Source organism: Oncorhynchus mykiss, chromosome 4 (assembly GCF_057628025.1).
Source record: "Oncorhynchus mykiss isolate SJ-2025 chromosome 4, ASM5762802v1, whole genome shotgun sequence".
NCBI classification, from domain to species: Eukaryota; Metazoa; Chordata; class Actinopteri; order Salmoniformes; family Salmonidae; genus Oncorhynchus; species Oncorhynchus mykiss.
This window is the reverse complement of record NC_143025.1, coordinates 2,809,593-2,835,000: the sequence shown is the minus strand read 5'-3', so window position 1 is coordinate 2,835,000 and position 25,408 is coordinate 2,809,593. Positions and strand designations below refer to the sequence as shown.

Here is a 25,408-nt window from a genome sequence, read left to right as displayed (position 1 = left end):
GATGTTCGGCTGTCCTGTCTGAACCGGGATAGTTTTGTCCTGTCTCTCCTGATGTTCGGCTGTCTTGTCTGAACCGGGATAGTTTTGTCCTGTCTCTCCTGATGTTCGGCTGTCCTGTCTGAACCGGGATAGTTTTATCCTGTCTCTCCTGATGTTTGGCTGTCCTGTCTGAACCGGGATAATTTTGTCCTGTCACTCCTGATGTTCGGCTGTCCTGTCTGAACCGGGATAGTTTTGTCCTGTCTCTCCTGATGTTCGGCTGTCCTGTCTGAACCGGGATAGTTTTGTCCTGTCTCTCCTGATGTTCGGCTGTCTTGTCTGAACCGGGATAGTTTTGTCCTGTCTCTCCTGATGTTCGGCTGTCTTGTCTGAACCGGGATAGTTCTGTCCCGTCTGAACTTGGCTTAAGAGGCATTGTAATAATATCAATACTCATGAGATCATAGCCTCACACCAAGTGGCCAATCTATGAAGTTCATTAACCTAAGTTCATGTAGTTTATTGAATTTATTGCAACAACTTCCTCCAAGACGGCTGCACGCTACAGAAGACCTCAGGGTACACTTGTTCTTGCTGTGGGTAAGAGTGGGTCATGTCTGTTACTTGTTCCTGCTGTGGGTAAGAGTGGGTCATGTCTGGTATTGTTCCTGCTGTGGGTAAGAGTGGGTCATGTCTGTTATTGTTCCTGCTGTGTGTAAGAGTGGGTCATGTCTGGTATTGTTCCTGCTGTGGGTAAGAGTGGGTCATGTCTGTTACTTGTTCCTGCTGTGGGTACGAGTGGGTCATGTCTGCTATTGTTCATGCTGTGGGTAAGAGTGGGTCATGTCTGTTATTGTTCATGGTGTGGGTAAGAGTGGGTCATGTCTGCTATTGTTCATGCTGTGGGTAAGAGTGGGTCATGTCTATTATTGTTCATGCTGTGGGTAAGAGTGGGTCATGTCTGTTATTGTTCATGGTGTGGGTAAGAGTGGGTCATGTCTGTTATTTTTCCTGCTGTGGGTAAGAGTGGGTCATGTCTGTTATTGTTCCTGCTGTGGGTAAGAGTGGGTCATGTCTGTTATTGTTCCTGCTGTGGGTAAGAGTGGGTCATGTCTGTTATTGTTCATGCTGTGGGTAAGAGTGGGTCATGTCTGTTATTGGTTCCAGGATGTTTCCTGGAATTAAAAATGGCGGAAGAGCAACCAGACCAGCACAGTATAGCTCGGCCCGGCTCAATTGTGTGACTCACCTGGGATGTAGTTGCTCTGTGGCTCGATGCCGGCGGGGAAGATGGTGTTCTCAGGGATAGAATGGCTGTAGTCGTCTAAAATAGGACACTCTGTAGAGATTTCTGTATGTCTAGGAACCAGGACAGGAGGGAGGACTGAGCAGGACAGAGAGACATTGTTATAACACTGTACACAGCCAACGATATGACATTTGTAATGTCTTTATTCTTTTGAAACTTTTGAGTGTAATGTTAACTGTAAATTTCGTATTATCTACTTCACTTGCTTTGGCAAAGTAAACATATGTTTCCTATGCCAATAAAGCTCTTTGAATTGAAGTGGCGAGGAGGGGACCGACCGACCGACAGACAGACAGACCGACCGACCGACCGACCGACCGACCGACAGACAGACAGACAGTTAGTTCTTTAAACAAGGACATATACAGGATACTACCCTCTACAACATAACCGTCACTATGTCACCAGGACATATAAAGGATACTACCCTCTACAACATAACCGTCACTATGTCACCAGGACATATACAGGATACTACCCTCCACAACATAACCTTCACTATGTCGCCAGGACATATACAGGATGCTACCCTTCACAACACTATGTCACCAGGACATATACAGGATACTACCCTCCACAACACAACCTTCACTATGTCGCCAGGACATATACAGGATACTACCCTCCACAACACTATGTCACCAGGACATATACAGGATACTACACTCCACAACACTATGTCACCAGTACATATACAGGATGCTACCCTTCACAACACTATGTCACCAGGACATATACAGGATACTACCCTCCACAACATAACCTTCACTATGTCGCCAGGACATATACAGGATGCTACCCTTCACAACACTATGTCACCAGGACATATACAGGATACTACCCTCTACAACACTATGTCACCAGGACATATACAGGATAATACCCTCTACATCATAACTGTCACTATGTCACCAGGACATATACAGGATACTACCCTCTACAACACTATGTCACCAGTACATATACAGGACACTACCCTCTACAACACTATGTCACCAGGACATAGACAGGATGCTACCCTCCACAACACTATGTCACCAGGACATATACAGGATACTACCCTCCACAACACTATGTCACCAGGACATATACAGGATACTACCCTCTACAACACTATGTCACCAGGACATATACAGGATACTACCCTCTACAACACTATGTCACCAGGACATATACAAGATACTACCCTCTACAACACTATGTCACCAGGACATATACAAGATACTACCCTCCACAACATAACCTTGACTATGTCACCAGGACATATACAGGATACTACCCTCCACAACACTATGTCACCAGGACATATACAGGATACTACCCTCTACAACATAACCTTCACTATGTCACCAGGACATATACAGGATACTACCCTCTACAACATAACCTTCACTATGTCACCAGGACATATACAGGATACTACCCTCTACAACATAACCTTCACTATGTCATTAGGACATATACAGGATACTACCCTCTACAACACTATGTCACCAGGACATATACAGGATAATACCCTCTACAACATAACTGTCACTATGTCACCAGGACATATACAGGATACTACCCTCTACAACACTATGTCACCAGGACATATACAGGATACTACCCTCCACAACACTATGTCACCAGGACATATACAGGATACTACCCTCTACAACACTATGTCACCAGGACATATACAAGATACTACCCTCCACAAAACTATGTCACCGGGACATATACAGGATACTACCCTCTACAACACTATGTCACCAGGACATATACAAGATACTACCCTCTACAACACTATGTCACCAGGACATATACAGGATACTGCCCTCTACAACACTATGTCACCAGGACATTTACAAGATACTACCCTCCACAACATAACCTTCACTATGTCACCAGGACATATACAGGATACTGCCCTCTACAACACTATGTCACCAGGACATATACAGGATACTACCCTCCACAACATAACCTCCACTATGTCACCAGGACATATAGAAGATACTACCCTCCACAACAGTATGTCACCAGGACACATACAGGATACTACCCTCTACAACATAACCTTCACTATGTCACCAGGACATATACAGATACTACCCTCTACAACATAACCTTCACTATGTCACCAGGACATATACAGGATACTACCCTCTACAACACTATGTCACCAGGACATATACAGGATACTACCCTCCACAACACTATGTCACCAGGACATACACAGGATACTACCCTCTACAACACTATGTCACCAGGACATATACAGGATACTACCCTCTACAACACTATGTCACCAGTACATATACAGGATACTACCCTCTACAACACTATGTCACCAGGACATATACAGGATACTACCCTCTACAACACTATGTCACCAGGACATATACAGGATACTACCCTCTACAACACTATGTCACCAGGACATATACAAGATACTACCCTCCACAACATAACCTTGACTATGTCACCAGTACATATACAGGATACTACCCTCTACAACACTATGTCACCAGGACATATACAGGATACTACCCTCTACAACACTATGTCACCAGGACATATACAGGATACTACCCTCTACAACACTATGTCACCAGGACATATACAAGATACTACCCTCCACAACATAACCTTGACTATGTCACCAGTACATATACAGGATACTACCCTCTACAACACTATGTCACCAGGACATATACAGGATATTACCCTCTACAACATAACTGTCACTATGTCACCAGGACACATACAGGATGTTACCCTAACCAACATAACCTTCACTATGTCACCAGGACATATACAGGATACTACCCTCTACAACACTATGTCACCAGGACATATACAGGATACTACCCTCTACAACACTATGTCACCAGGACATATACAGGATACTACCCTCCACAACACTATGTCACCAGGACATATACAGGATGCTACCCTCTACAACACTATGTCACCAGGACATATACAGGATGCTACCCTCTACAACACTATGTCACCAGGACATATACAGGATACTACCCTCTACAACACTATGTCACCAGGACATATCCAGGATATTACCCTCTACAACACTATGTCACCAGGACATATACAGGATATTACCCTCTACAACACTATGTCACCAGGACATATACAGGATACTACCCTCTACAACACTATGTCACCACGACATATACAGGATACTACCCTCCACAACATAACCTTCACTATGTCCCCAGGACATATACAGGATGTTACCCTAACCAACATAACCTTCACTATGTCACCAGGACACATACAGGATGTTACCCTAACCAACATAACCTTCATTCCAAATCAAAACTCCAAACCTGATTTTGGAAAGAATTACCTGGAAGGATTCAGACTTCCAAAGGACTTATACCCAAGGACTGGAAAAAGAAGCATAACAGAAACCTGAAAACACCATCCAACCTGGAACTGAGTGAGTAATGTTTAGTCTGAAGCTACTTTTATAAAGCCAAGGAGAGAAATAAATTACAATAATCTATTTTACTTTATAAGGACTGAATGCTAAGTTAATTAAGGCTACCAAGCTTGCTAGGACAGAACATATCTGACTGCAACTTCAGTTAGCACTGAGGTGTGAAGTGAGAGGTTTCAAAGCCCTTGAGCCCAACAATGGCAGGAGAGTCACACAGCCCCCCCCCACCCCCCAACCATATGCAGAGGCCTTTGAAGCCTCCTCCCTCTGTGCAGATGGCATTACAAGGCACGGAAAGAGAACAAAAAATAACCTCCTCATGGACAATCTAGAGACTGGACGGCAGCGTAGTCTAGTTGTTAGAGTGTTGGACTAGTTACCAAAAGGTTGCAAGATCAAATCCCAGAGCTGACAAGGTAAACATCTGTTGTTCTGCCCCTGAACAAGGCAGTTAACCCACTGTTCCCCGGTAGGCTGCCATTGAAAATAAGAATTTGTTCTTAACTGACTTGCCTATTTAAATAAATGTGAAAAACAAACACTTTTAGCTGACTACTACAAACATGTGAATGTATGCAACTTAATCTTCCATACAGACCATCCCCTGGCATGGCGCAGTGCTATATTAACAAACTACCCCTCTGTCTAGAGGGGGGGGGGGGTGTTAGAAATGGTTGGAAACTCTTTAAATTAGAAGACGAGGACTCTGAGTCAGCTAATGTCAACCTGTACAATTCTGGAACAGTAATGGTACAGGGCAATGCCAAAACAGTTTCAGCTGGACTTTCACGGAAATCAAAAGAGTGAGCGGAGCAGGAGGAGCAAACTAGAATGCTATCTGGCCCTAAACAGAGAGTACATAGTGGCAGAATACCTGACCACTGTGACTGACCCTAAACAGAGAGGACACAGTGGCAGAATACCTGACCACTGTGACTGACCCTAAACAGAGAGGACACAGTGGCAGAATACCTGACCACTGTGACTGACCCTAAACAGAGAGGACACAGTGGCAGAATACCTGACCACTGTGACTGGCCCTAAACAGAGAGTACATAGTGGCAGAATACCTGACCACTGTGACTGACCCTAAACAGAGAGGACACAGTGGCAGAATACCTGACCACTGTGACTGTCCCTAAACAGAGAGTACATAGTGGCAGAATACCTGACCACTGTGACTGACCCTAAACAGAGAGTGGCAGAATACCTGACCACTGTGACTGACCCTAAACAGAGAGTACACAGTGGCAGAATACCTGACCACTGTGACTGGCTCTAAACAGAGAGTACATAGTGGCAGAATACCTGACCACTGTGACTGACCCTAAACAGAGAGGACACAGTGGCAGAATACCTGACCACTGTGACTGACCCTAAACAGAGAGTACACAGTGGCAGAATACCTGACCACTGTGACTGGCCCTAAACAGAGAGTACATAGTTGCAGAATGCCTGACCACTGTGACTGACCCTAAACAGAGAGTACATAGTGGCAGAATACCTGACCACTGTGACTGACCCTAAACAGAGAGTGGCAGAATACCTGACCACTGTGACTGACCCTAAACAGAGAGTACATAGTGGCAGAATACCTGACCACTGTGACTGACCCTAAACAGAGAGTACATAGTGGCAGAATACCTGACCACTGTGACTGACCCTAAACAGAGAGTGGCAGAATACCTGACCACTGTGACTGACCCTAAACAGAGAGTACACAGTGGCAGAATACCTGACCACTGTAACTGACCCAAACTTAAGCTTTGACTATGTACAGACTTAGGCAGACCTTCTTTCAAGAGAAGACATATCTATTAACTCCATATCTATTGGGTGAAATTCCACAGTGTGACATCACAGCAGCAACATTTGTGACCTGTTGCCACGAGAAAAGGGCAACCAGTGAAGAACAAACACCATTGTAAATACAACCCATATTTATGTTTATTTATTTTCCCTTTTGTACTTTAACTATCTGCACATCATTACAACACTGTATATAGATATAATATGACATCTGTAATGTCTTTATTATTTTGGAACTTCTGTGAGTGCAATGTGTACTGTTCATTTTTTGTTGTTGTTGGTATTTCCTCAATTGGTATTTCCTCTCTCCGAGCATGACTTGCAAAATGCATTCGAGCAGGTCTGAGGGGAGAAACGTCTAAACCTTCTCCTCCAATAGGAGGCGAGGAGACGGGACGCAAGGAATGAAGAAAGATGACAAAGTAGGCAGCCAGTGCGATGCAGAAAACCTTTAGTTAACTATATGGCTGTAATAATATACAATAGAATAGATATAGAAAGGAGTAGATCAGCATAAGATATGAAGGAAAGAGACAGTGACTGTTAGAACACACCAGTAGTAGTATCATATAGTACTGTAGTAGTACCATAGTCCTGTGGTACTATCATAGTCCTGTAGTAGTACCATAGTACTGTAGGAGTATCATAGTACTGTAGTAGTACCATAGTCCTGTAGTAGTATCATATAGTACTGTAGTAGTACCATAGTCCTGTAGTACTATCATAGTCCTGTAGTAGTACAATAGTCCTGTAGTAGTACCATAGTACTGTAGTAGTATCATATAGTACTGTAGTAGTACCATAGTCCTGTAGTGGTACCATAGTACTGTAGTACTATCATAGTCCTGTAGTAGTACCATAGTCCTGTAGTAGTACCATAGTCCTGTAGTAGTACCATAGTCCTGTAGTAGTACCATAGTACTGTAGTAGTATCATATAGTACTGTAGTAGTACCATAGTCCTGTAGTACTATCATAGTCCTGTAGTAGTACCATAGTCCTGTAGTAGTACCATAGTACTGTGGTAGTATCATATAGTACTGTAGTAGTACCATAGTCCTGTAGTGGTACCATAGTACTGTAGTAGTATCATATAGTACTGTAGTAGTACCATAGTCCTGTAGTGGTACCATAGTACTGTAGTAGTACCATAGTCCTGTAGTAGTACCATAGTCCTGTAGTAGTACCATAGTACTGTAGTAGTATCATATAGTACTGTAGTAGTACCATAGTCCTGTAGTGGTACCATAGTACTGTAGTAGTATCATAGTCCTGTAGTAGTACCATAGTCCTGTAGTAGTACCATAGTACTGTAGTAGTATCATAGTCCTGTAGTAGTACCATAGTACTGTAGTAGTATCATAGTACTGTAGTGGTACCACAGTACTGTAGTAGTACCATAGTACTGTAGTAGTATCATAGTCCTGTAGTAGTACCATAGTACTGTAGTAGTATCATAGTACTGTAGTAGTATCATAGTCCTGTAGTAGCACCATAGTACTGTAGTAGTACCATAGTACTGTAGAATTATCATAGTCCTGTAGTAGTACAATAGTCCTGTAGTACTATCATAGTACTGTAGTAGTACCATAGTCCTGTAGTAGTATCATAGTCCTGTAGTAGTACCAAGGTACTGTAGTAGTATCATAGTTCTGTAGTAGTACCATAGTCCTGTCGTAGTATCATAGTCCTGTAGTAGTATCATAGTCCTGTAGTAGTACCATAGTACTGTAGTAGTATCAAAGTCCTGTAGTAGTACTGTAGCAGTATCACAGTACTGTAGTAGTATCATAGTCCTGTAGTAATACCATAGTACTGTAGTAGTATCATAGTCCTGTAGTAGTATCATAATCCCTTTAGTAGTACTGTAGTAGTACCATAGTACTGTAGTAGTACCATAGTCCTGTAGTAGTACTGTAGTAGTACAATAGTACTGTAGTAGTATCATAGTAATGAGAGAGATGTAGTAGTACCATAGTTCTGTAGTAGTATCATAGTACTGTAGTAGTACTGTAGTCCTGTAGTAGTACTGTAGTAGTATCATAGTACTGTAGTAGTATCATAGTAAAGAGAGAGATGTAGTAGGACCATAGTACTGTAGTAGTACCATAGTCCTGTAGTAGTACTGTAGTAGTACCATAGTAAAGAGAGAGATGTAGTAGTACCATAGTTCTGTAGTAGTACCATAGTACTGTAGTAGTACCATAGTACTGTAGTAGTATCATAATACTGTAGTAGTATCAGAGTTAAGAGAGAGATGTAGTTGTACCATAGTTCTGTAGTAGTACCATAGTACTCACTTGGTGTCTCGACGCGTTGGTAATGGTAGGGGTTGACACACACCTCGTCCTTCTTGGTGTGGAAGGCGTACTCACACAGCTCTATGGCCCGGAGCTCGTGGGGCGACTGCAGGTCTGGCCAACGCCACAGACGAGAGTAAATGACATGGGGAAGGCCTTTGCGATGGGACACCTGGAGACGACCATCTAGAGACCTGGGGGGTTGGGGAGGGGGAGGGGGGGACAGCAAGGATGTTAGAAGAAGGGGAATACTTTTTTTTATTTTTTATTGATTTAACCATTATTTAACTAAGCAAGTCAGTTAAGAACAAATTCTTATTTACAATGACGGCCTACCAGAAGGCAAAAGGCCTCCTGTAGGGACGGGGACCTGGGATTCAAAATTTAAAATAAAAAAAAAATATAGGACAAAACACACATCACAACAAGAGAGAATACCCATGCAAGAAATTCTGGTAGCCTAGCTTGTTAGTTAGCTCAAGCTTGTTAGCTAGCTAGTTCATGCTTGTTAGTTAGCTAGCTCAAGCTTGTTAGCTTGTTAGTTAGCTAGCTCAAACTTGGTGGCTAGCTCAAGCCTGTTAGCTTCTTATCTAGCTTGCTTAAGCCTGTTAGCTTGTTATCTAGCTAGCTCAAGCCTGTTAGCTCAAGCTTGTTAGCTCGTTAGCTCAAGCTTGTTAGCTCGTTAGCTCAAGCTTGTTAGCTCAAGCTTGTTAGCTTAAGCTTGTTAGCTCAAGGTTGTTATCTTGTTATCTAGCTAGCTCAAGCTTGTTAGCTTGTTAGTTAGCTAGCTCAAGCTTGTTAGCTTGTTAGTTAGCTAGCTCATGCTTGTTAGCTTGTTAGTTGGCAAGCTCAAACTTGTTAGTTGGAAAGCTCAAACTTGTTAGCTAGCTCAAGCTTATTAGCTTTTTATAAAGCTAATAAAGCTAAATGTAAGCTTGTTAGTTAGCTAGTTCAAGCTTGTTATCTCATTCTTAAAATAAAATAAAGGTAAAATCTAGCTAGCTCCCGCTTGTTAGCTTGTTTTCTCGTTAGCTTAAGCTTGTTATCTTGTTAGCTCAAGCTTGTTACATTGTTGGCTCGCTAGCTTGTTAGTTAGCTAGCTCCAACTTGTGTGCTAGCTTACTAACTTGCTTGAGCTAGCTAACTAACAAGCTAACAAGCTTGAGCTAGCTAGATAACTAACAAGCGTGTGCTAGCTATCTAGCTAGCTCGAGGGTGTTAGGTTGTTATCTAGCTCACTTGTTAGCTTGTTATCTATCTAGCTCACTCTTGTTAGTTTATTATCTAGCTAGCTCATGCTTGTTAGCTTGTTAGTTAGCTAGCTAAAGCTTGTTAGTTAGCTAGCTCACTCTTGTTAGCTTATTATCTAGCTAGCTCATGCTTGTTAGCTTGTTAGTTAGCTAGCTCAAGCTTGTTAGCTTGTTAGTTAGCTAGCTCAAGCTTTTTAGCTTGTTAGTTTAGTTTCTAACCCATGGTTTAAAACTAGGGTTGTCACAATACCAGTATCACGATACCGCAATAGACTACTCACCGAGACACACAGCCACGCACACACACACACACACACACACACACACACACACACACACACACACACACACAGCCAGATATTCCCACACTTGACTTTCAGACACGCACTACAATATTTACAAAACGTAAAGTTAGACTAGTCAGACAGCATTCTGGGGAATCCCATTTTCCCACAGACACTCTCTCTTCCCCTCTTCTTTCTCTCCCCATGAGAGGGGAAGGACTCTTTCTCCAGTCTAAACAGTAGTCCTGTCCTGTGAATGGCTCAGAAGGTACCACCACACAGAAGCCACCCAGCCCTCAGGTCTCAAGACGTGTGTGGACAGGACATTAGGTATTTGTAGAATGTAACAAGACAGGAGGGGACATGACCAGGTTAGATGGTATCTCCTGGTACTGACTTAATGCTGACCAAAATAATTGCAAAATAATTGGAAATAGTTTTTCAATTATTGAATTAGAATTTGATTTAACTTCAAATTGACCCCCAAAGCTGCTGCTGGCTGACATCATGCCATGATGGACAGACTGACAGAGCGGACTTGAAAGGTGCAGGGCAGGCTACCTGACTCTCTTGGGAGAGGTGCAGAGCAGGCTACCAGGCTCTCTTGGGAGAGGGCCAGGCTACCAGGCTGTCTTGGGAGAGGTGCAGGGCAGGCTACCAGGCTCTCCTAGGAGAGGGGCAGGCTGCCAGGCTCTCTTGGGAGAAGTGCAGGGCAGGCTACCCGGCTCTCTTGGGAGAGGGGCAGGGCAGGCTACCCGGCTCTCTGCAGCATAGAAAGAAGAAGGGACTGACAGAGCATTGATTTGGGTTGCAGTTTGTAGTCAGTCTGTAATCTAGCTATCATGTATTGTTTGGTGGGGTCAAAGAAACCCCTTCCTACTGTAACAGTATAGCTTCTGTCCCTCTACTCGCCCATTACTGGGCTCGAACCAGGGACCCTCTACACACATCAACGGTCACCCTCGAAACATCGTTACCCATCGCTCCACAAAAGCCGCGGCCCTTGCAGAGCAAAGGGGAACCACTACTTCAAGGTCTCAGAGCAAGTGACGTCACCGATTGAAACGCTATTTAGCGCGCATCAGTTTTTCTGGGACACTCAGACAAGAGTTTTCTGAAATCGGAGTAGATAGCCAGAGCGAAATTACGAACGCACCAAAATGCATATGCCAATTTAAGCATACTCATTGTTGATCGCATAATGAAATCTTTCATGGTTATAAGGTTAAATAAAGTAGTTACTTACTGGTGGTGTAGCTGGCTTTGCTAGCTAGTTAACTAAATCACAACAGTATAACCAGAAGATAGCCTAGTTAAGTAGCTGGTTAGCTACCTGTCTGAGAGTTACTACAGCGGGGGGGGGGGGGTCCTATACCTTGGTATGGTAATGCATTTGGTGTTGATATTCTGGGTCGTGATGGCTTTCTCCAACTCGTCCAGCTGTCCTGTCTTCTTCAATTTCTTTACGAGACTTTTCACTGCCTTTTCACACCATTTCTCCTCTTGTCCATTTATCTGTTCGCCCTTTTTCCAGCCTAAAAGCCTCTTCACAATCGGGAAAGTGAATGGCAGTATAGACATATTGAGATTGAGGTCAGTAAAAATCCACTCGGTTTTCAGTATTCGGCTATAAAACGTTCATTATGGTCCTCCTGAAATGAACTACAAATAAGAATAAGAATTTACAAAAAAAACGTTATTTGTTGAAAGGTAGCAGGCTTGAAATGTTGTTGGTTGGATAGCTCTAGGCACTAATCGTTGAATGACAGTCTCTCCTTCTGTGAAGGGCTTTAGATAAAGGGCAGACAGATGAACATCCCCCCACTTCTCCGCCCCGTCTGCCTCTCCTCCCCGCCTGCCTCTCTGCCCCGTCTGGCTCTCTGCCTCTATAGCGGTAGAATCAGTACTTAATTATACAAGCATGTTATACAAGCATGATTTACACATGTAAAATAAAGGTTGAGACAGGGGGATAGCTAGTCAGTTGTCCGGCTGAATGTATTGTAACGACCCTGGGTTTATACGCGCTGATATCGACTCTGTCGCTAGCGCGCCGGACCTCGGGGCCCAGAAGGTTGAGGGTTCGAGACCTGCTCCCTACCTGTTTCATTACAGAATTCAACTGAAATGTGTCTTCCTCATGTAACCCAACCCCTCTGAATCAGAGAGCTGGGCTGCCTTATCGATATATTCGGCGCCCGGATAGTGGGTTAACTGCTATGCTCAAGGGGTTGCAAACAATATTTGAAAACATGTAATTTATTTTGAGAATAAATTTAACAACACTTGCAAACAGGTAATGAATGATATGTGAATAAATTCAATAAGATTTGCATGCATGCATTTGAGAATAAATGTAAATCATTTACTAATTGCGACTTCTGTGAATCAAAACTATACTTGCAGATGTCGAATCTGCGCTCAGTTTTGGCGCTAACTTTGATTTGCAGTTGTAAAAAAAAGAAGAAGAAGAAGAAGCACAGAAAAAGAGCTTTAGTGGACATGGCTTTTTCTACCGACCTAATGGGTCGGGCCTTTTATTTTATTACCTTTATTTAACTAGGCAAGTCAGTTAAGAAAAAAATCTTATTTTCAATGACAGCCGAGGAATAGTGGGTTAACTGTTCAGTGGCAGAACGACAGATTTGTACCTTGTCAGCTCGGGGGTTTGAACTTGCAACCTTTCGGTTACTAGTCTAACGCTCTAACCGCTAGGCTACCCTGCCGCCCCTTTCACGTTTTATAGGATTCCGGTCTGGAAGCACTGCCTTCTACTGTGATAAATATGGATACAAAATTTGTTGAAATGAATTGCTAGCTAACTAAATTATATTTACCGAATTTGAAAGCAATACATGAAGGTTTTTGGTGAAGAAGATGAAGGAAATAATTAAAACAAGTGTTTCCACATAGCATAACCGCTACAAAGCTAATGCTTTTCTATTGGCATAACATGGCTGGTTATCTAGCTAGAGCCTTCTGGCTAGCCTGTATCTAGCCTCAGTGTAATGTACTTCAGAGGAGGCTGCTGATGGGAGGAAGGCGCATAATAATGTCTGGAATGGCATCACCATGGAAACCACGTGTTTGATGTATTTGATACCATTCCAAAATTACACTCCAGCCAATACCCAATTAAGGTGCCACCAACCTCCTGTGATGGACTTGTCATTTTGTTGAGATTAACATTAGATAATTATTGTTTGTGATGTGTGTATGTGAGTAACAATATACAGACAGAATATACTGGCAGAATATACAGACAGAATATACTGACAGAATGTACTGACAGAATATACAGACAGAATGTACAGACAGAATGGACTGGCAGAATGGTCTGACAGAATATACAGACAGAATGGACTGTCAGAATATACAGACAGAATATACAGACAGAATATACAGACAGATTATACTGACAGAATATACAGACAGAATGTACTGACAGAATATACAGACAGAATATACTGACAGAATATACAGACAGAATATACAGACAGAATATACTGACAGAATATACAGACAGAATATACTGACAGAATGTACTGACAGAATATACTGACAGAATATATCAACAGAATATACAGACAGAATATACTGACAGAATGTACTGACAGAATATACTGACAGAATATACTGACAGAATATACAGACAGAATATACTGACAGAATATACTGACAGAATATACAGACAGAATATACTGACAGAATATACAGACAGAATATACAGACAGAATGGACTGGCAGAATGGTCTGACAGAATATACAGACAGAATATACAGACAGAATGTACTGACAGAATATACTGACAGAATATATCAACAGAATATACAGACAGAATATACTGACAGAATATACAGACAGAATATACAGACAGAATATACTGACAGAATGTACTGACAGAATATACTGACAGAATATATCAACAGAATATACAGACAGAATATACTGACAGAATGTACTGACAGAATATACTGACAGAATATACTGACAGAATATACAGACAGAATATACTGACAGAATATACTGACAGAATATACAGACAGAATATACTGACAGAATATACTGACAGAATATACAGACAGAATATACAGACAGAATGGACTGGCAGAATGGTCTGACAGAATATACAGACAGAATATACAGACAGAATGGACTGTCAGAATATACAGACAGAATATACTGACAGAATATACTGACAGAATATACTAACAGAATATACAGACAGAATGTACTGACAGAATATACAGACAGAATATACTGACAGAATATACTGACAGAATATACAGACTGAATATACAGACAGAATATACTGACAGAATATACTGACAGAATATACTAACAGAATGTACAGACTGAATATACAGAGAGAAAATAGACAAAACAATTTACACATAAATATATATTTTTAGAGAATCCCTATGGGAGAATTTCTATCCTTCCAGTAAGGAAACTAGCAAAAAGATCACAGCATCGTCTTGGCACCATTTAGGGAATGCACACTGTGTTATACACATCAACTGTGTTGTTACGTCGTGTAGTTCCAATGTATTTACCTTCATGGGCATGGCAGTCAAACTGTGCTAATGGTTTGTTTACCTGTTGTGCGTCATCATCACCACCTTGTTTAGTCTAACTGACATGTCGTATCCTGTCCCAGTGTGGTGAGTCATATTCTAGAATATAACTTTTTGCCTAAAAGACAATTTTATGATGTTCCCCTTTTTATTTATTTTTTAATCATTTAATCGTTGGAACTACTATTTGGCCAACAGCCACGGAGAGAGAGAGAGAGAGACTGATAACTCTGGAGAGAGAGAGAGAGAGAGAGAGAGAGACTGATAACTCTGGAGAGAGAGAGAGAGAGAGAGAGAGAGAGAGAGAGAGAGAGAGAGAGAGAGAGAGAGAGAGAGACTGATAACTCTGGAGAGAGACAGAGAGAGAGAGGGACTGATAACTCTGGAGAGAGAGAGAGAGAGAGAGAGACTGATAACTCTGGAGAGAGACAGAGAGAGAGAGAGAGAGGATATGACCATACCAAAACAGTCTAAACAGGAAACGGCAACAATAACAACAACCACAACAACAGGAAGTTCATGTGTCTCCAACAGTAGCAGGTTGGATTGTTGACGTGTGCTGCCAAGTGTCAAGTGGTCTACTGAGGCCTGCACCACTCCAACCCAGACAGGACCTGTTAACACTCTGGGGACTGGCAGGGGACAGATGATTCAACCTGTTAACACTCTGGGGACTGGCACGGGACAGATTCATCGACCTGTTAACACTCTGGGGACTGGCACGGGACAGATGATTCAACCTGTTAACACTCTGGGGACTGGCACGGGACAGATTCATCGACCTGTTAACACTCTAGGGACTGGCATGGGACAGATGATTCAACCTGTTAACACTCTGAGGACTGGCACGGGACAGATTCATCGACCTGTTAACACTCTAGGGACTGGCACGGGACAGATTCATCGACCTGTTAACACTCTGGGGACTGGCACAGGACAAATGCATTGACCTGTTAACACTCTAGGGACTGGCACGGGACAGATTTATCGACCTGTTAACACTCTAGGGACTGGCACGGGACAGATTCATCGACCTATTAACACTCTAGGGACTGGCACGGGACAGATTCATCGACCTGTTAACACTCTAGGGACTGGCATGGGACAGATGATTCAACCTGTTAACACTCTATGGACTGGCATGGGACAGATGATTCAACCTGTTAACACTCTACGGACTGGCACGGGACAGATTTATTGACCTGTTAACACTCTAGGGACTGGCACAGGACAGCCGGTGTGAAGTGTGTGTGTGTGTATGTGTGTGTATGTGTTTGTGTGTGTGTGTGTGTTTGTAAGTGAGAGCAAAGGGGGCTGGTGTGTGTGAGAGACAGAGTGATGTGTGAAAAAGTATTTGCACTCAACCTACAGTCAATAACTGGTTGTTCCACATTTGGAATGACTCCAACCAAACACTTCCTGTAGTTATTGACCAACCAAACACTTCCTGTAGTTATTGACCAACCAAACACTTCCTGTAGTTGTTGACCAACCAAACACTCCCTGTAGTTGTTGACCAACAAAACACTTCCTGTAGTTGTTGACCAACCAAACACTTCCTGTAGTTATTGACCAACCAAACACTTCCTGTAGTTGTTGACCAACCAAACACTTCCTGTAATTATTGACCAACCAAACACTTCCTGTAGTTATTGATCAGTCTCTCACGTCGCTGTGGAGGAATTTACTGTAGCTGCAATGACTCCAACCAAACACTTCCTGTAGTTGTTGACCAACCAAACACTTCCTGTAGTTATTGACCAACCAAACACTTCCTGTAGTTATTGATCAGTCTCTCACGTCGCTGTGGAGGAATTTACTGTAGCTACAATGACTCCAACCAAACACTTCCTGTAGTTGTTGACCAACCAAACACTTCCTGTAGTTATTGATCAGTCTCTCACGTCGCTGTGGAGGAATTTACTGTAGATGCAATGACTCCAACCAACCACTTCCTGTAGTTGTCGATCAGTCTCTCACGTCACTGTGGAGGAATTGTGGCCCACTCTTCCATGCAGTACTGCTTTAACACAGATACATTTGTGGGTTTTCAAGCATGAACTGCTCATTTCAAGTCCCCCCACAACATCTCAACTGGGATTAGGTCTGGACCTTGACTAGGTCATTCCTACATGTGTTGCTTTTTTAGCCATTTTCATGTAGATTGGATTGTGTGTTTTGGATAATTGTCTTGCTGTGAGACCTGACTGGGCTTCAGCTTCAGCTCACAAACAGATGGCCTGATATTCTCTGATACAGAGCAGAATTCATGGTTCCTTCTATTCAGGCAAGTCGTCCAGGTCTTGAGGAAGCAAAGCCTCCCCAAAACCATCACACTACCACCACCATGCTGGACCCCTAACCATCACACTACCACCACCATGCTGGACCCCAAACCATCACACTACCACCACCATGCTGACCCCAAACCATCACACTACCAACACCATGCTGACCCCAAACCATAACACTACCACCACCATGCTGGACCCCAAACCACCACACTACCACCACCATGCTGACCCCAAACAATCACACTACCAACACCATGCTGACCCCAAACAATCACACTACCACCACCATGCTGACCCCAAACCATCACACTACAACCACCATGCTGGACCCCAAACCATCACACTACAACCACCATGCTGACCCCAAACCATCACACTACCACCACCATGCTGGACCCCTAACCATCACACTACCACCACCATGCTGGACCCCAAACCATCACACTAACACCACCATGCTGACCCCAAATCATCACACTACCACAACAATGCTGACCCCAAACCATCACACTACCACCACCATGCTGGACCCCAAACCACCACACTACCACCACCATGCTGACCCCAAACCATCACACTACAACCACCATGCTGGACCCCAAACCATCACACTACAACCACCATGCTGACCCCAAACCATCACACTACCACCACCATGCTGGACCCCAAACCACCACACTACCACCACCATGCTGACCCCAAACCATCACACTACCACCACCATGCTGACCCCAAACCATCACACTACCACCACCATGCTGGACCCCAAACCATCACACTACCACCACCATGCTGGACCCCAAACCATCACACTACCACCACCATGCTGACCCCAAACCATCACACTACCACCACCATGCTGACCCCAAACCATCACACTACCACCACCATGCTGGACCCCAAACCATCACACTACCACCACCATACTGACCCCAAACCATCACACTACCACCACCATACTGACCCCAAACCATCACACTACCACCACCATACTGACCCCAAACCATCACACTACCACCACCATGCAGGACCCGAAACCATCACACTACCACCACCATGCTGAACCCAAACCATCACACTACCATCACACTACCACCACCATGCTGACCCCAAACCATCACACTACCACCACCATGCTGGACCCCAAACCATCACACTACCATCACCATGCTGGACCCCAAACCATCACACTACCACCACCACGCTGACCCCAAACCATCACACTACCACCACCATGCTGACCCCAAACCATCACACTACCACCACCATGCTGACCCCAAACCATCACACTACCACCACCATGCTGGACCCCAAACCATCACACTACCACCACCATGCTGACCCCAAACCATCACACTACCACCACCATGCTGACCCCAAACCATCACACTACCACCACCATGCTGGACCCCAAACCATCACACTACCACCACCATGCTGGACCCCAAACCATCACACTATCATCACACTACCACCACCATGCTGACCCCAAACCATCACACTACCACCACCATACTGACCCCAAACCATCACACTACCACCACCATGCTGACCCCAAACCATCACACTACCACCACCATGCTGACCCCAAACCATCACACTACCACCACCATGCTGGACCCCAAACCATCACACTACCACCACCATGCTGGACCCCAAACCATCACACTACCACCACCATGCTGGACCCCAAACCATCACACTACCACCACCATGCTGGACCCCAAACCACCACACTACCACCACCATGCTGGACCGTTGGTAGGAGGTTCTTACTGTGGAATGCAGTGTTTGGTTTTCGCCAGGCATAATGGTACCCATGTCGTCCAGAGTTATACTTTTAATTCATCTGTCCATACAATATTCTTCCAAGAGTCTTGATGATCATCCAGGTGCTTTTCGGTAAACTGGAGTCAACTTTGTGGACGACATGAATCTCATTACGCCAAAACCCAAAACACTGCATTCCACAGTAAGAACCTCATACCAAATGTCAAGCATGGTGTTGGCGGTAGTGTGATGGTATGGGGAGGCTGTGTTGCCTCTGTGCACTGTGCACCTGGTGAAATCGGAGCTGCACTTCCTAACCTCCTGACCATATTAGAGACACATATTTCTCTCAGATTACACAGATCCACACATCCAATTTTGATAAACTCCCATATCTACTGGGGGAAATACCACAGTGTGTCATCACAGCAGCAAGATTCGTGACCTGTTGCCACAAGAAAAGGGCAACCAGTGAAGAACAAACACCATTGTAAATACAACCCTTATTTATGTTCATTTATTTTCCCTTTTGTACTTTAACCATTTGTACATCGTTACAACACAGTACATACATTTATAATATGACATTTGTAATGTCTTTATTCTTTTGAAACTTCTGTGAGTGTAATGTTTACTGTCTATCCAATACCTTGTCTGTCCCTGTCTATCCAATACCTTGTCTGTCCCTGTCTATCCAATACCCTGCCTGTCTGTCCCTGTCTTTCCCTCTTGTCCCTGTCTGTCCCTGTCTGTCCCTGTCTGTCCCTGTCTGCCCCTGTCTTTCCCTCTTGTCCCTGTCTGTCCCTGTCTGTCCCTGTCTGTCCCTGTCTTTCCCTCTTGTCCCTGTCTGTCCCTGTCTTTCCCTCTTGTCCCTGTCTGTCCCTCTTGTCCCTGTCTGTCCCTGTCTTTCCCTCTTGTCCCTGTCTGTCCCTGTCTGTCCCTCTTGTCCCTGTCTGTCCCTGTCTGTGCCTGTCTGTCCTTGTCCCTCCTGTCCCTGTCTATCCAATCAAATTTATTTATATAGCCCTTCGTACATCAGCTGATATCTCAAAGTGCTGTACAGAAACCCAGCCTAAAACCCCAAACAGCAAGCAATGCAGGTGTAGAAGCACGGTGGCTAGGAAAAACCTAGAGAGGAACCAGGCTATGTGGGGTGGCCAGTCCTCTTCTGGCTGTGCCGGGTGGAGATTATAACAGAACACGGCCAAGATGTTCAAATGTTCATAGATGACCAGCAGTGTCAGATAATAATAACCACAGTAGTTATCGAGGGTGCAACAAGTCAGCAACCCAGGAGTAAATGTCAGTTGGCTTTTCATGGCCGATCATTAAGAGTTGAAAACATTAGGTCTGGGACAGGTAGCACATCCAGTGAACAGGTTCCATAGCCGCAGGCAGAACAGTTGAAACTGGAGCAGCAGCACGGCCAGGTGGAGTGGGGACAGCAAGGAGTCATCATGTCAGGTAGTCCTGAGGCATGGTCCTAGGGCTCAGGTCCTCTGAGAGAAAGAAAGAGAGAAAGAGAGAATTAGAGAGAGCACACTTAAATTCACACAGGACACCGAATAGGACAGGAGAAATACTCCAGATATATCAGACTGACCCTAGCCCCCCGACACAAACTACTGCAGCATAAATACTGGAGGCTGAGACAGGAGGGGTCAGGAGACACTGTGGCCCCATCCGAGGACACCCCCGGACAGGGCCAAACAGGCAGGATATAACCCCACCCACTTTGCCAAAGCACAGCCCCCACACCACTGAAGGGTTATCTTCAACCACCAACTTACCATCCTGAGACAAGGCTGAGTATAGCCCACGAAGATCTCCCCCACAGCATGAACCCGGACAGGAAGATCACATCAGTGACTCAACCCACTCAAGTGACACACCCCTCCTAGGGTCGGCATGGAAGAGCACCAGTAAGCCAGTGACTCAGCCCCTGTAATAGGGTTAGAGGCAGAGAATCCCAGTGGAGAGAGGGGAGCCGGCCAGGCAGAGACAGCAAGGGCGGTTCGTTGCTCCAGAGCCTTTCCGTTCACCTTCACACTCCTTTATTTATCTAGGCAATGAGTCAGTTCGGAACAAATTCTTATTTTCAATGACAGCCTAGGAACAGTGGGTTTAACTGCCTTGTTCAGTGACAGAACGACAGATTTTTACCTTGTCAGCTCGGGGATTCGATCCAGCAACCTTTCTAACCACTAGTCTACCTACCACCTCTACACTCTAACCACTAGGCTACCTGCCACCTCTACACTCTAACCACTAGGCTACCTGCCACCTCTACACTCTAACCACTAGACTACCTGCCACCTCTACACTCTAACCACTAGACTACCTGCCACCTCTACACTCTAACCACTAGGCTACCCTGCCACCTCTACACTCTAACCACTAGACTACCTGCCACCTCTACACTCTAACCACTAGACTACCTGCCACCTCTACACTCTAACCACTAGACTACCTGCCACCTCTACACTCTAACCACTAGGCTACCCTGCCACCTCTACACTCTAACCACTAGACTACCTGCCACCTCTACACTCTAACCACTAGACTACCTGCCACCTCTACACTCTCACCACTAGACTACCTGCCACCTCTACACTCTCACCACTAGACTACCTGCCACCTCTACACTCTAACCACTAGACTACCTGCCACCTCTACACTCTCACCACTAGACTACCTGCCACCTCTACACTCTAACCACTAGGCTACCTGCCACCTCTACACCTCTGCCTGCCACCTCTACACTCTAACCACTAGATTACCTGCCACCTCTACACTCTAACCACTAGGCTACCTGCCACCTCTACACTCTAACCACTAGGCTACCTGCCACCTCTACACTCTAACCACTAGGCTACCTGCCACCTCTACACTCTAACCACTAGACTACCTGCCACCTCTACACTCTAACCACTAGGCTACCTGCCACCTCTACACTCTAACCACTAGGCTACCTGCCACCTCTACACTCTAACCACTAGGCTACCTGCCACCTCTACACTCTAACCACTAGGTTACCTGCCACCTCTACACTCTAACCACTAGGCTATCTGCCACCTCTACACTCTAACCACTAAGCTGTCCTTGTTGTCCCTGTGTAACCCTCCTCTCCCTGTCTGTCCCTCTCTGTCCCTCCTGTCTCTGTCTGTCCCTGTCTGTCCCTCTCTGTCCCTCCTGTCTCTGTCTGTCTCTGTCTGTCCCTGTCTGTCCCTCCTGTCCCTGTCTGTCCCTCCTGTCTCTCTCTGTCCCTGTCTGTCCCTCCTGTCTCTGTCTGTCCCTCCTGTCCCTGTCTGCACCTCCTGTCCTTGTCTGTCTCTGCCTGTCACTGTCTGTCCCTCCTGTCCCTGTCTGTCCCTTCTGTCCCTGTCTGTCCCTGTGTAACACTCCCATCCCTGTCTGTCTCTGCCTGTCCCTGTCTGTCCCTCCTGTCTCTGTCTGTCCCTGTCTGTCCCTCCTGTCCCTGTCTGTCTCTGTGTGTCCCTGTGTAACACTCCCATCTCTGTCTGTCCCTGTCTGTCCCTCTCTGTCCCTCCTGTCCCTCTCTGTCCCTCTCTGTACCTCCTGTCCCTGTCTGTCCCTCCTGTCCCTGTCTGTCCCTCCTGTTCCTGTCTGTCCCTCCTGTCCCTGTCTGTTCCTCCTGTCCTTGTCTGTCCTCCTGTCCATGTCTGTTCCTCCTGTCCTTGTCTGTCCCTGTCTGTCCCTCCTGTCCCTGTCTGTCCTCCTGTCCCTGTCTGTTCCTCCTGTCCTTGTCTGTCCCTGTCTGTCCCTCTCTGTCCCTGTCTGTCCCTCCTGTCCCTGTCTGTCCCTCCTGTCCCTGTCTGCTCCTCCTGTCCTTATCTGTCCCTGCCTGTCCCTCCTGCCTCTGTCTGTCCCTGTCTGTCCCTCCTGTCTCTGTCTGTCTTTGTCTGTCTCTCTCTGTCCCTCCTCTCCCTGTCTGTCCCTCCTACTATTGTCTGTCCCTGTCTGACAAGATACAGGAGTGATAAGAGACACCCTGGTCTCAGATACAGGAGTGATAAGAGACACCCTGGTCTCAGATACAGGAGTGATAAGAGACACCCTGGTCTCAGATACAGGAGTGATAAGAGACACCCTGGTCTCAGATACAGGAGTGATAAGAGACACCCTGGTCTCAGATACAGGAGTGATAAGAGACACCCTGGTCTCAGATACAGGAGAGATTCAATTTTCAGTTGAATTACATTCAGAGGATGCTTCTTTTTTTGTGTTTGTTGTTGTGATTCCGTTTGTTGTTGTGATTCCGTTTGTTGTTGTGATTCCGTTTGTTGTTGTTGTTGTGATTCTGTTTGTTGTTGTGATTCCGTTTGTTGTTGTCGTGATTCCGTTTGTTGTTGTGATTCCGTTTGTTGTTGTTGTTGTGATTCTGTTTGTTGTTGTGATTCCGGGACAGACAGGGACAAGAGGGACAGACAGGGACAGACAGGGAAAATAGGGACAGACAGGGTATTGGATAGACAGGGACAGACAGGGACAAGAGGGACAGACAGGGACAGACAGGGACAGACAGGGAAAATAGGGACAGACAGGGTATTGTATAGACAGGGACAGACAGGGTATTGGATAGACAGGGACAGGCAGGGTATTGGATAGACAGGGACAGACAAGGTATTGGATAGACAGGGACAGACAGGGACAGACAGGGTATTGGATAGACAGGGATAGACAGGGACAGACAAGGTATTGGATAGACAGGGACAGGCAGGGTATTGGATAGACAGGGACAGACAGGGTATTGGATAGACAGGGACAGACAGGGTATTGGATAGACAGGGACAGACAGGGTATTGGATAGACAGGGACAGACTGGGTATTGGATAGACAGGGACAGACAGGGTATTGGATAGACAGGGACAGACAGGGTATTGGATAGACAGGGACAGACAAGGTAGTGGATAGACAGGGACAGACAGGGTATTGGATAGACAGGGACAGACAGGGTATTGGATAGACAGGGACAGACAGGGTATTGGATAGACAGGGACAGACAAGGTATTGGATAGACAGGGACAGACAGGGTATTGGATAGACAGGGACAGACAGGGTATTGGATAGACAGGGACAGACAGGGACAAGAGGGACAGACAGGGAAAATAGGGACAGACAGGGTATTGGATAGACAGGGACAGACAGGGTATTGGATAGACAGGGACAGACAAGGTATTGGATAGACAGGGACAGACAGGGTATTGGATAGGCAGGGACAGACAGGGCATTGGATAGACAGGGACAGACAGGGTATTGGATAGACAGGGACAGACAGGGACAAGAGGGACAGACAGGGACAAGAGGGACAGACAGGGACAGACAGGGACAGACGGGGAAAATAGGGACAGACAGGGTATTGTATAGACAGGGACAGACAGGGTATTGGATAGACAGGGACAGACAGGGTATTGGATAGACAGGGACAGACAGGGTATTGGATAGACAGGGACAGGCAGGGTATTGGATAGACAGGGACAGGCAGGGTATTGGATAGACAGGGACAGACAGGGACAGACAGGCAGGGTATTGGATAGACAGGGACAGACAGGGTATTGGATAGACAGGGACAGACAGGGACAGACAGGCAGGGTATTGGATAGACAGGGACAGACAGGGTATTGGATAGACAGGGACAGACAAGGTATTGGATAGACAGGGACAGGCAGGGTATTGGGTAGACAGGGACAGACAGGGTATTGGATAGACAGGGACAGACAAGGTATTGGATAGACAGGGACAGACAGGGTATTGGATAGACAGGGACAGACAGGGTATTGGATAGACAGGGACAGACAGGGACAGACAAGGTATTGGATAGACAGGGACAGACAGGGACAGACAGGGTATTGGATAGACAGGGATAGACAGGGACAGACAAGGTATTGGATAGACAGGGACAGGCAGGGTATTGGATAGACAGGGACAGACAGGGTATTGGATAGACAGGGACAGACAAGGTATTGGATAGACAGGGACAGACAGGCAGGGTATTGGATAGACAGGGACAGACAGGGTATTGGATAGACAGGGACAGACAAGGTATTGGATAGACAGGGACAGACAGGCAGGGTATTGGATAGACAGGGACAGACAGGGTATTGGATAGACAGGGATAGACAGGGACAGACAAGGTATTGGATAGACAGGGACAGGCAGGGTATTGGATAGACAGGGACAGGCAGGGTATTGGATAGACAGGGACAGACAGGGTATTGGATAGACAGGGACAGACAGGGTATTGGATAGACAGGGACAGACAGGGTATTGGATAGACAGGGACAGACAGGGTATTGGATAGACAGGGACAGACAAGGTATTGGATAGACAGGGACAGACAAGGTATTGGATAGACAGGGACAGACAAG

The 25,408-nt window shown here is 45.4% G+C and overlaps 1 protein-coding gene and 1 long non-coding RNA gene across 3 annotated transcripts in view; both read right to left on the bottom strand.

Annotated features, from left to right (window-relative positions):
* smad3b (SMAD family member 3b) overlaps positions 1-12,536 on the bottom strand; it is a 23,422-nt gene extending 10,886 nt beyond the window's left edge. Inside the window, exons 1-3 of one of the 2 annotated variants that reach the window (XM_036968631.2) lie at positions 11,754-12,536; positions 8,845-9,038; positions 1,229-1,363 (exon numbers count right to left, since the gene is read on the bottom strand). In XM_036968631.2, the coding sequence (XP_036824526.2) occupies positions 1,229-1,363; positions 8,845-9,038; positions 11,754-11,959 (535 nt within the window). In that variant the 5' untranslated portion in view covers positions 11,960-12,536. Of the gene's footprint in view, positions 1-1,228; positions 1,364-8,844; positions 9,039-10,375; positions 10,489-11,753 lie in introns of those variants that run through there. The other variant, XM_090230831.1, reaches the window with a different exon arrangement.
* Positions 12,537-19,507: 6,971 nt separating this feature from the next.
* On the bottom strand, positions 19,508-23,455 carry LOC149983651 (uncharacterized). Its single transcript, XR_016495019.1, has 2 exons — positions 20,810-23,455; positions 19,508-20,518 (listed from the first exon to the last, which is right to left on the bottom strand). It is a non-coding gene; the product is annotated as an uncharacterized LOC149983651 (long non-coding RNA).
* Between the last annotated feature and the right edge of the window lie 1,953 nt (positions 23,456-25,408).